The sequence below is a fragment of the Polypterus senegalus genome, chromosome 1 (assembly GCF_016835505.1).
Source record: "Polypterus senegalus isolate Bchr_013 chromosome 1, ASM1683550v1, whole genome shotgun sequence".
In the NCBI taxonomy this organism is placed as follows: Eukaryota; Metazoa; Chordata; class Cladistia; order Polypteriformes; family Polypteridae; genus Polypterus; species Polypterus senegalus.
In genome coordinates, this window is record NC_053154.1 from 64,455,222 (window position 1) to 64,468,144 (window position 12,923).

The window sequence follows — 12,923 nt, forward strand, 5'->3', positions numbered from 1 at the left end:
CCCCTTTTTATATAACTTATAAGGAAATGTGTATTTTCAGTCAAAAGCAGAATTTTTTTGAAAATGTATTTAAAAGAAACTGTGCCATACACAATGCTGGGACGCCTTTGTCTTTATTTATCCTGTAAGGTATACCAGATGGCTAGCTCGCCTCTTTTTCTCTCTGGTTGTTATCACGAATAACGGCTCTTAACTTTGCTTAACGTGATATATGCACCGCTATGTCGCGCAATACAACGGGAGCTTTTAACGCAGCCTAGTAATTAGCCGAGAAGGTTTAAAAGGCGAAGCCTGGAATTCCCTGGACGATTCGCACTGAGAAGCAAATGCCAAGAGTAGTGGTGGTTGCCGCTGTTCAATCAGTCTGCACGAGAGCTCTCGTCAGTTCAGCACCGCGTTCAGTGAACAGCAACTTAGTGAAGCACTGAAAAGGTGGACGGTAACGTGCAACCAGTGGCGCTGGTTAGCATAAAATTTAACTTCATTTCTTGCTTTCTCCACCTGGATTTCATGAGCCACAAGTTTGCGGTGAAGTGAGTTTCAACGCTGAGGGCTGGAGTCTCACTGGAGTCGCTGAATTTGAGATGAAGCTCTGTACGGAGTAGGAAGGCAAACGGAGCGCTGCTGATCGGTGTCTGTCTAGGCGGTCGTGTAGTGCGGTGCTGCCCGAAAACCCTCCATTCAGAAGGATGCTGTTGGGAAATGCCTGGCGACAGAGAGGATGAGATTTGTTCAAAGGCACTCCAGCTCTTGTCGGATCTCTGTTCTAGAGGAGAGGTGCAAAACGAGAACTGCCTGGACTTCATATATTATTTTCGGGATCGCGCCAGACCCCGCTATACAGATTCAGGTAATATATTATTTATCTCGATTCACGCGTGCATTTTCAATGTTAAACAAATGCAATGTAAGTCACGCAGTTTGATTTTCAGTTGCACAAGATTTCTAATCACTTCGATTAAACTGTAAGCTTTTCTGAAAACGGGATCATTTTTACTGGCCATCAGTTACAAAGCATCAGTAACTTTATAAATATTGCGATAAGTCAGTATGCTCCACCCAAGTCTAAAAACAGCACACACAAAAAAAAAGAAGTCTGTCATATGTGCACAACCCAACGCCCTTATATGCTTCGGGGAATTGAAAAAAGAATTCTGATTTCAGTTCGTTACCAAACTCAGAGCGTCACATTCGCTCTTTTTGTTTTCTTAGCTTGTTTACCTTTTCAGTTACCCAAAACAGCACGTGTGAAGCGGAGATTTTCATTTATACAGGATGCTACCACTTTGCCATTGCCTGCTTTTAAAAGCTGGCTCGGAGTGTGGATTCCTGATAAACTGAAAGTCAATATCGCCACACCCATCGAAAGGCGTTTGTAATTGCTTCGGTTAAAATACATTAGAGGCTCTGAGTGAAGTGCATTAGACTAAATGACAATCTAGCCTCTTTATGAACTCCACCACAACAGCGTCATTTGAGCCACTGGACTGAAATATATTCTTATTAAAAACTAGGTATAGTCTTAATGGGCGATTGCAAGCAAATTAGAGGGGAACATTAGGATATTGCCTTTGTGGTTGCAAATCCATTAAATAAATGCTAATACTGCATTTCTACATTTCTACTTTCTGCTTTTGGTGATACATACAGTATACATTTTTTGGTGATATATATATCATACCTCATAACATCTTTAACAGTTTTCCATATGAGTTTAAATAAACCAGATTTTAAAAGAAACTGGGTGTTCAGGCTTTAAAAGGTTGAGCTGGGTTAAAATCTTTCACAATCCAATCTGACGTGCCTAGTGTATATCTTATTTTAGAAAGAAATTAGGCTACAGTGGAAAAAAGGTGGCATTCTAACAGAAAATGTCTAGGTAGTCTAGGCGATCCCACTTCATTTCAGCAGTGCAACCAAGAGCCACCTGGAGTTCATTAATACTTCCCATCTTCCTGATGCATTCATTAGAAGCTGTCAGACACAAAGAAGCTGAAAAAATCTAGTGTGTCTGAATATGCACCGTAGAAGATGTGGGGGGAAAAATATCATAATTTAACATGCTTTAGAATATTGCTGGAGATTGCATGTGAATCAATGCAGTGATAATGACAATGTGAATAAAATGATCTACAACAGTTTGTGAGTGTGATGTTCGAGTGACTAAATACACCTTTTCAACTATTTTTCTCAAAAATGCAATTAATTTGTATAAGTTAACCATCTTTAGGTATCTAAAAGGTTTTTAAAAGTTTTGTTAACATTATTAATTAATTACCAGATTGAACACATCTGACTACCAATTAAAGTTTGAATAACCGGTCTGCTGATGACTCTATGATGATAGAGAAAGAGGGGACATTTTTATTCCCAGTTCTTAGATTATTAAGGGAATGTAGTGCAGAATTGCTCCTGAAGAAAAGGGAGTTTGGCTGTTTATGTCACATCTCACAAAAGAGTGCAGCATTATATGGCATACTGCTTGTACCCCCATCAGTGTGAGAATTCCATAAACATTTCCTTTGATCTTCAAATTGCCTGCTCTGTTTGAAGATACTTTTAGCAGTAATGCTCTTGCACTTCCACTGTACTCATTATAAACAGCTCAGACACAATAAACACATTTTTATATGTTCTGAGTAAGGAGTTAATCTTGAGGAGGCCTCATTAAAGAATACTGAGTGAAAAGATTGTGGAATTATCTTTACTAATGTTTATGTTGCTTTCTCTGTCTGCTCTGTGTTTTTTAACCTTTCTTGACATTTGCTCCAGATAAAATAAAGTTAAAACTGCTCAAAGAACACTTAAGTTTGCACAGTTTCCACCCTAATGTACGTGTAGAAAATAAGAAAGGCTATAAAGCTACAGCTCACAAAACACAAATTATATCTAGGGTTAGGGTTACGGAATTGCATGGGTACACGTCACCAGGAAAGTAGCAACTACTTACTATCCCTGCGTCAACAGTCATTCCTAGGTCTAAGGAGCCTTTAAAATACTTTAAAACATCCCAAAATATTGCCATAAAATCTCTTAAATTGTATTCATAAATATTACTTTTATAAAAACTGTACACAATTTGCATAAAAATGTAAACTGTAGCAATCTTTTTAAAAACTATGAGTCTAAAAAGTACTTACCCTATTGTAACCCTAACCCTAACCCTAACCCTAAACATGGATTTTTATGTTAAAGAACTGTTCAATCTTTACTGTATGTTTTCCTCACCTTGAATGTCCACAGGTTATTTTCTATCTGATATTCTAATCATGGCTTGTAGACCATGCAACAGTCAGGGAGGTGGTGCACTGGCTAAGGTTTTGGACTTTAAACCCCAAGGTTCCTGACTCAGTCCTCTCCTCTGACAAGTCCCTTCACTTGCCTGTGCTCCAACTAAAACATGTGTCTGTACACAGTTGTAATGTATCCTGATTCTATAAGTCGCTTTGGATTAACATGTCATTTAAATGTAACCATTAAAAAAGGACCCTGATGTGCTGGCTGTATTTAAGCCAGCCGCTAAATTAGGATTGTAAATACATGCCTTGTTTAATTAGACGTCCTGTCATCTGTTTTTGCAATGAAAACTGCTTTCATTAAAAATAATTAGATTTTATACATTAGCACGATTGTGGTGTTCTTCAATAGAATATTAAGTGCATCAGCTGAACTTTAGTTTAGAAATGTTTAGAAAGATGCAAAAAACAAGATAAGCATCAGATGGCACCACAAAAAGTGAAGGTAATAATTGTGTCTGTTTATCCATTAAAAATTCAGCTAACAATCCCCACAAGTGTTTTTCAACATGGAATATTTTATATGGTTGAAAGTAGTCAACCTAAACCATTTATCAAAAACACCCTTGGATGTCAAAGTTAAGAGAAGAATCGAAATTTGCATTGATGTGTGTTGTTACAATAAAAAAAAAATCTATTGCAGGTACTGTTAAATACAAAAAATAGAACAGAAAGGCTCATTAAACTAAAATTTCTATAAAGCCTAGCTCGACCATAATTTTAAAAGTTGCTTGTATAGTAAATGTACACATTAAACAAAGGTAAGTAAGCTCTTCAGCTCACTTCTGCAGAAGCTTGCAGTCATGGTGGAGATGTTTCAGTCTGGCATGCTTTGCACGACTGAAAACACTCAGCCATCCTTCAGCAACATGTGATGTTTTCCTTCACAGTAAACTCTTCCAGTCATCTGTAGTTTAGGGAAAAAAAAAACCCATCAATTTAACAAAGACAGAAGCCAATATCATTGGGCTCCCACCAGTGCAGCAATGCATGGAATAAGGTAGTCAACCACTGGGGAGTTAATAACTTATTACAGTACATCTGTCACTAGAAAGAGGCAGTGGAGTCACACAGACGTATACACATTCCAAGGCAGTGGCAGCTGACTTTTCTTTTTTTGTCAGTATAGCCTCGAGGTAATTATTTGCAGATTTTCTTAAAGAGATTTGCTTAATTAACAAGAAATGAATACGACTTAGGTGTTAAACAGTTTGTTCAGCTTACTGAGAGCACAAAGTGTTTTAACAGTGTAAAGCTATAGAGATTTGTTTTACTGGTGGAATAAGAAATATCTATTAAAAATCCACACAATATTATGAAAATTAAGTACCTTAATTAATTATCAAAACTTTAATAAAATAAATGCACACCATGTTCTGTTTGTAGAGTAGTTTATTGTTCCTTGTGCTTCATTTTTACAATCCTTGCCCAAGCTTGTCTTGTACTCCAGCCCTTTCTCTCAATTTCAGCATGCTGGGATATGCCTATAGATCTCTTTATTAACAGTTCTATTTTTGGCAAACATGACTCTATTCTCTTACACTTTTATCAGTCAAAAATATGTTTACATTTAAAATATACATATGCAGTCGTAAAGTGTAAGCAGGAAGGCAGCATCTTTACATCCCTCTATGTCTAAAATAATGCTAAAGGGAGGGACAAATTTTAAAGCAGGCGTGTTTTATATTTGTTAAAACACACAAGAGACTGTGAAACAAGAAGAACACACAAAACACTAAAAGATTAAGTTACAAACAAGAGCCCTTGTCTGCTTATCCTGTCAAAAAGGTAAAATGGCTTGCTCACTTGCCCATTTCATGATGTACAATGCCACAGCACTCTCTTTTCACCTCCAGGCTTACTTTTCCTTATGCTCCATGTTCTTTTCTTCTTTCTTCTGAGCGTTTAGTCCAAACTCTCCTCTAAATTTCAGATTGATTGATTTAGTGACTGAAGGCAGCTTTAACCCATCCAGCAGTCACTTCTGGGGTTCACATCACTAAACTCCAAGTCCGGCAGGCGGCCCAAGCTTTTCCCATCCACCCAAGGTCTGTAAAGCCCCTTGCTCTTCAAGCTGGCGTGAATGAGTGACATGGTCCTACTCCTTGGATTTGCATGCCATGCATTACAATCAAATTTGTTGGAGGACAATTCCTGGCAAAATACCTCTTCTACCAAACCTGAAACTTCAGAAGTAAACATATATAAGCTTGGTCTTAATCATGGACTTCCGTTTAGGTCTTCTGGGCTCTTCCCTGCACTCCACTGTGTCATTGCTTCAGCACTAATTATGTAAAAATCTCATGATGGGAAGAGCAGGGGGTGTAAGAAGGGGAGTTCTGATGGTGGTATTGAGTGTGACTTGTGTGCATTTGCTGCTTTACAACAACCAACATCCAGAGTGTTTTTGTTTTTTTTCAGGACTTTTTGCTGTGTCTCTTTTGCTTGGAACTTTCCAGTGTTGCTTGTTTTGAACACTCTTATGTACTACACATTAAAAAAAATAAAATATCTTCACTTTACAAGTTTTGTCAACTCATCCTGAATTGCATTCTGAACTGGTTTTGCACTTGTCAGCTGAACTTTACAGGGAAGAGCTCTATGCTGTTGTGCTGCTGCTTGACTTTTCCTGCAGGACGATGTTGGCCAGGGTCTGAGCCAAGTGTGCTCTCATTTCCATGGAAATATTGATATGGCAATATTACAAACTATCTGCAATTACATAATGTGTGTATTTTCAATAGTCACTTTCAAAGGAAAAAGGTATACATAGGTGCATTCAATTAACAGTGTGTAAAAGAAAGGATACATAAACAAATTAAATCAAAAAAGGGATAACAACAGTAAAAAATGATAGGTTATTATTTTGATTACTAGTGCTATGACAGCACTGATGAGACACTGCCATATATTTAAAATGTTTGTGTTGTTCCTTGTACAGTGAATGCATTTTTTAAATTTTAAATAAAAGCATGTCATGTAGTATTGTAATATTGTTGTCCAGAGGAAAGCAAATTGTTGTAGACATCCTTCAAAAGGTAGGATGTAATCACAGGTAGTTTGGCAACTCTAATTCAAAAAGAATGAGTGTGGTGTGCAATTCTGAGCTGAGGTAACCTGTGCTGTGTTGGGAAAAAATTCTAAAGAACTTAAATAATTTGACAAATGATAGAAGACCATTAATAATGATAATTACATTTATATAATGCTTTTCTAACCTCGAAGCGGTTTACATGGGCAGTAGGGAACCAAGTCAAGCACCACCAATGTTTAGCATCCACCTGGAGGATGTTACAGCAGCCATTTTTGAATAAGTACACTCACCAAACACTAGCAATTAGGTGATGAAGGTGTGAGAGGGATAGTTAGTCAATTACAGACAGGGGATGATTAGGGGGCCAGAATGGTCAAGGCTGTGATGTGCAATTTAGCCTCAACATCAGGAACACATTCTCTTTTTGAAAAATGGCCAGGTATCTTTTCTAACCACAGAGAGCCAGGACTTCAGTTTTATGCCTCACTCAAAGGATGATACCAATTTTTACAGCACAGTGTCCTCCTTCACTTCACTGGGGTATTGGGATCCACACACAGACTACAGGGTACGTGCCCCCTGCTTGCCTAACCAGTACCTCTTCCAGAAGCAACCAAAGCTTTTTTCTAGAATGTCTCCCATCCAAGCACAGGCCAGGACCAAGCATGCTTAGCTTCAGATGGCCTACCTGTTCTGAAGTGCAGGTGGTGTGGCTGTTGGACCATTCAGTCCATCAAGCACATTGGTTTAGCTAATTGTTAAGATGTTCCAAAATCTCATTCAGATGCTTCTTAAAGGCTCTCAGAGTTTCCTCTTCAAGTACATGACTTGATCATGTGTTCCAGATTCTAAAAATTCTTGTCATGAAGAAGTTTCTCCTTAATTTCCACCAGTAAACGCAAGTACTGTATGTGGAAGAAATGCTAATGGTGGTTTTCATTAGTCATCTGTATACTCATTTTAAAGTTGTGAGTCAATGGGAGTCTCAGATCAAGCAGTGATTATTTTTTATACAGTGTAGTGATTTAACATCCTTATCAGTGTTTGTGATTTGTAGTAAAGCTTTTGTAATTGATAATAGGGGAAGGTTAGGAAATGGAACAGTATTGCCTTTATCAAAAATATTTCATTTTTACGTAATTACATCATTTTGTCTCTAATTTATACAGTAGTTATTCAAAAGGTGCAGATTTATTATCTCAATATCAATCATATGCTTCTTGTTGACTACTAAGCATTTTGACAAGGAGATAAACAAATTGTGAAGGGACGGCTGACAGATGCAATTAGGTCAACCAGGTTGGTATCATGTTTCTAAGTCTCTAAAGAGAAAGATTTACCTGACAATTCCCTTTCCTATTTCAAAAAGCTGTGTCATTTCTACAATTATTTTTTTTAATGAAGGCTTTATTCATATTCACCTGGATGATCTGTAAAAAGTAGAAGAATTTATTTAGGTCATTCTGATTCTGTTACTAATGTTAGTCAAATATTGTGAGCATGGAAAGGGAAAACTTCTACTTATTTGTTTCTCTGGTGAAAGAGATTTGAAAACACTAAATAGAAATTGTGGCTTTGAGACAACCAAGGGTCAGACAAGCTGTTAACGTGTTTGTTAAAATGTCTATTTAAAACCAATAATTGCTTAAAAGAAGCAATTCTTTCGATGTTTTTGAAAAGCCTTTGTAGTTATTTGACAAAGTAAAGACAAAGTCTGTGCTGCAAACCTTGGCCCTTAAATTAGCCATAGCTGGTACATTTGACGCATGCACAGCAAAACACTGAGATGAGGATGTGTCCTTGGATGTGAGACGTGATGTGAAATGCAGCATGAAATTCATCAGGATGGTGACAACAAAAGAATAGAAAAAATGAATAAAATTAATTCTTAAATAAATAAAATGTGGAAAAACTCACAATACAGACACCAATATATATTCACACTTGTTGAGATTCTGGCAGAAATAAGACTAGCTTACAAGATCCGGCTAATTCACTACAAAAGGCTCCTGCAAACTGAATCTTGAATTGATCTTTAAACCATTGTGGGTTTATGTTTTTGTGATGTGAACTGATGCATGGAAATGAAGGGGAAATTTTCAATGTTATTCTCGTCCTCAGAATCCTAAATGGATTCTTGGTCATTTTTACTCTTTTAGGCAGATTGTTATCCTTAGAAGGACTGCTCGCTGTGCCACACTAAGGTGATGATGATATTGTAACTGTTGGTGGGTTTGCCATTTTATAGGCATCCCCCTACAGTATGTGCTGACCGGAAAGTTGCATTTGTTTTAATTTCTGCAATGTCATGTTTGGAATACAATGATCTAAACAATGTGGAAGCACTAGGTAAACTCAAAATTATATCAAGTGGAAAGTAAGCATTCTTGTTCAACCCTAGCAAATGCCTTTTCATTGCCCAAAGAGGCAAGAACCACTATAGATTACAATAAACCAATCACACAACTATGAGAACAATTCCATGCCTTAAACAAAAAAACATTTTGTTTATTGCAAATAGTTTCAGACAATATCAGCATTCACACAGGTGATGCAGTAATTAAGTTTCATTGATGAATTTCATTTTTGTTAAAAAACCGGAGGTAGAGGCCTAACGTGGATAGATGTAGATTCTTGTTCTTTCACATAAAGGAATGTAGATAATATTAACTACTTGCACGAGTGTTTTTCTTCTAACAGAATTCCAGCTGGTATGCAGGTCTCCCTGCATCTTTTCCACTTTCTAAAGATATTATAGATTTTGAGATCCCAGAAAGTGTCATTGGTAATCAGACTCCTGTATATTGTAAGCCACAAATGGTGGTGTATCTCTGCTTTTGTGATGATTCACCCACTTTCATTTCTATAGTTTTACATATTAGGATAAAACTAACAATCTAGTCTTTAAAACATTAAAATGAGATAAATCTAATCTCAAATGACTTAACAGCTGCTGACTCTTATTTAACTATTACTTATTCAACATTTATTCTTAGAACTATATACAGATACTTATGCAGTATATGTACATATAAATCATCCAAAAGATCTCTTTATTAGTTTTCCCAAACAAATTATATATAAGTAGCTGTGTAAACTCATGAAGTAAAAAGCCTGGGCTCCTAGAAACTATTGAAACTATTGAAATCATCCATCCATCCATTATCCAACCCGCTATATCCTAACTACAGGGTCATGGGGGTCTACTAGAGCCAATCCCAACAAGCCCCAGGCTGGGCGCCAGCCCACCGCAATATTGAAATCATCAGAAAAAAAATTGAAATGCAGAGTCGGCGGTTTCATTTTGCAGACGTGCTCACCCCTTGTCTATTAGTGGCTAAGTGAGTTTCTCTCTCATATGTCTTTCCTCGGCGGTTTCACTTTGACAATGGAGTCACTTTCTCTTTCAGCTTCTTGCTGTGGCCTCGTACTTCTTTCTTCTTCTGACTCATTCACTTGGGTCCGCCTCGCACTTCCTGGCCGGTCAGACAGACACACACACTTCCACACGTAGACGTTCATATATAAGATATGCTTTTATGTCTTAATTGGGTAATAGACAAGATCCCAGTTAGAGTAGGTCAGCACCAGGGATAATATTTAAGCCTTTGATCTAGTTATAGATATGTTGTGTCATGGGATAAAAGACCAATACCCTGGTGCGTGTGTTGTGTAGTACCAGAACAGAGGAAGTGGAGAGAAAGTTGAAAGAATGGGGAAGGCCTTTGGAAGACACAGGATTGAAGATAAATAAGAAGAGGGCAGAATATTTAAGGTTTCATTATGATCAAGATTCAGAAGTTAACTTGCAGGGACAGCTATTGAAAAGAGTGGATAAGACTAAATATGTGGATCAGTGGTAACTCAAGACGGAGAACTGGTTGCAGAAATAATCCACTGCAAGCAGTGTGAATAGAACAATTGGAAGAAGGTATCGGGGTATTGTGTAATGGAAGAATTAAGGAAAAGGTTAAAGGTAAGGTTTTTAAGAGAGTAGTCAGACCAACAATGATGTATGGAATTGAGACTTAAGCAGTAAAGGCAGTGCTGGAGACGAAGTTAGATGTGGCAGAAATTAGAATGTTGAGATGGACATGTGGAGTTACAAAGAAGGACAGAACAAGAAATTAGACCATCAGAAGTACAACAAAAGTAGGAGAGATATTAAAAAAAGTACAAGAAAGTAGATTGAAGTTATATGCACCATGAATATTTGGGCAAAAGTGTTATGGGAATGGAAGTATAGGGAAAGAGAAAGTAGGGAATGCATAAAGAAAAAGAAGATTTGAAAGGAAAAGGGTCTGACATTGAGGAGGTGCAGGACTGAGCTGTATGGATATGGTTGATCAGGCACATTGATCCCACATATAAGTTGGGAAAGATGAAGATGATTTTGTGTCTTGAACCTCAAAAGAGATTTTAACATCTTAAAATATTAAATAGTAATCCTGGAAATCACAGTAGCAATAACATAGTTAATAATGCCAATATTACTAAAGCTAGCAGATAGATAGATAGATAGATAGATAGATAGATAGATAGATAGATAGATAGATAGATAGATAGATAGATAGTACTTTATTGATCCCAAGTTAGGATTCTACAGAAGCTCAAGAAATATCAAAATATTATAACAAACAAAGCAACACTCCTCATAGAGGAAAACTTTTGAAGTGGCTTAAGATAAGGAGAAGTTCTAGTGAGGAGTTACAAAAGCATATAGCTATAGGCATGAATTACGTAACTACGGTTACAAAATTTGTTGGCTAAAAGTCTTCAGTGTTAGTGTGTCAGAGAGGGGATGTGCAGCATTGATCATAATGGCACTCAGTTTTGTCTTCATCCTCTCCTCCACTACCACCTCCCATAACTAACTTGCTCTTTTAATTAGCTTGATGATTTAGTAGGCCTCTCTTAAAGAGATGTTAATTGCCCAGCACACTATAGTGTAATAATCCTATGTACCATGATAGTAACAAAAATGTATAACTTTCAGTTAAATTTTAACTAAATTGAACATGTATATGTATATTTATGAACAGTCTGAATGATTCATCCTGGTACCATTGTCTTAATCATATGACTCCCTAAGTTTTGTACTCCATGCATAATAACACATAAATCCCCTTACTCTATTGCCTATTTGAATAATGATTTGTCAACTGAATATTCTTAACTTTGAGGCCTTTCTAATTTTAAACTAGGCATCTTGCAATTGTGCAAACAGTGTGTCGCCTAATTGAAAAAGTTAGCATTTCTTCACAAAAAAGAAAAACAAATTCCCAATTTTAATCAAACCTGAAATTTCTGTTAATATATTTGAACAGTTTAATTCAGAATTAAACATGTTGGCAGAATCAGCAAAATTGACTAAAGCATTTTCTAAATCTTTAGTGCAATAATTTCCTAAACAAAATGACATCCTACATGTTATGGAACATCATCTTTGATATTTTTGACTGTTAGATGCTCAAGTTCTAATTTACCTTTTTGGTCATTAATCCAATTTTCATCAGTCTGCAACCAGAAAATTACAGTTTACCGGATAAAACTTAGACACTCAAGGTTTTGCTTGTAAGTGGATTTTTTCTTTTTTCTTATAGGGTAGAGGAATGAATGGCTCTTACAATTAGTTCTGGTGGATTCTTTACAAAAAGACAGACAAATTACTGTAACTGGATTTCCTTTGTCTAAACTCACACTAAAGGTTAAAACTTACTGTGAGAGAAGTGTATTCATATTTCCATATAATTGCTTGTATAATTTAGCATGGAGATAGCCTGTCTACAATTTCCTGGGTCAGTACAATCTCCTTTTTATGTATTGATACCATATTTCAGAATTTCCAGCCTTCACAGTTGGTAGACAATAATGGAAAATAGAATATGGTGTGTTTGCATTATAATGACTAGTAATCAAAAGTCCCTTTTTTGTGGAAATAATTGTTCTATATATCTATAATTTATGATTAGAGACTATTTACTACTTCAGCTCTCAGTGTTTGCAGCATTTGAAGATTGTGATGGACTGATGACTGTATTTTACTCTAGCAGTTATTACTGTTAAGTAAAAAATTTCAGAAAATGTCATTACTGTGCCTGCTATTTTACTTCCACCATGCTGTCAGTTCTCATTGATTCTCTAACATGGAAGGAATGAAATCTGTAAAATATGTTTTTGTGTAAATTTTAGCTTTGTTATGCAAGACAATGTCATTTAGTTAAAAAGTTTCTGATATATCTTAATTGACATTGTACTCTAGATCAGGTTTCCCTTTGCATATTTACCTGGGACTCTCATCACAATTTAGTAGAGCTTGCTCAGCTGAAAAATATGTCCATGTCCAAGTTTCTTGTTGTGTACAGAGCATAGTGAAATTCTTACAACAATGTCTGACCAAAACGCAACAAGTCGCCACACTCCATGGCGATGATCAGAAAGTGAAGCCATACATAAATATAAATGTGTTTGTTGGCTGTGTTTCAGTTATGGAAAAAACAGACAACAAGACAAGGCAGGTACCAACCCTGATGGAAACAATAGATCATTGCAAGGCACACTTATTCACATATTCATACTGTGCTTATTTATAA

General features: G+C 36.5%; 1 protein-coding gene across 2 annotated transcripts in view; it reads left to right on the plus strand.

Moving 5' to 3' along the window:
* The first annotated feature begins 329 nt into the window (after positions 1-329).
* Positions 330-12,923, plus strand: part of LOC120526625 (synaptotagmin-9-like) — a 282,035-nt gene continuing 269,441 nt past the window's right edge. Inside the window, exon 1 of one of the 2 annotated variants that reach the window (XM_039749795.1) lies at positions 330-850. In XM_039749795.1, coding sequence (XP_039605729.1) covers positions 703-850 — 148 coding nt within the window. In that variant the 5' untranslated portion in view covers positions 330-702. The remainder of the gene's footprint in view (positions 851-12,923) is intronic. The other variant, XM_039749789.1, reaches the window with a different exon arrangement.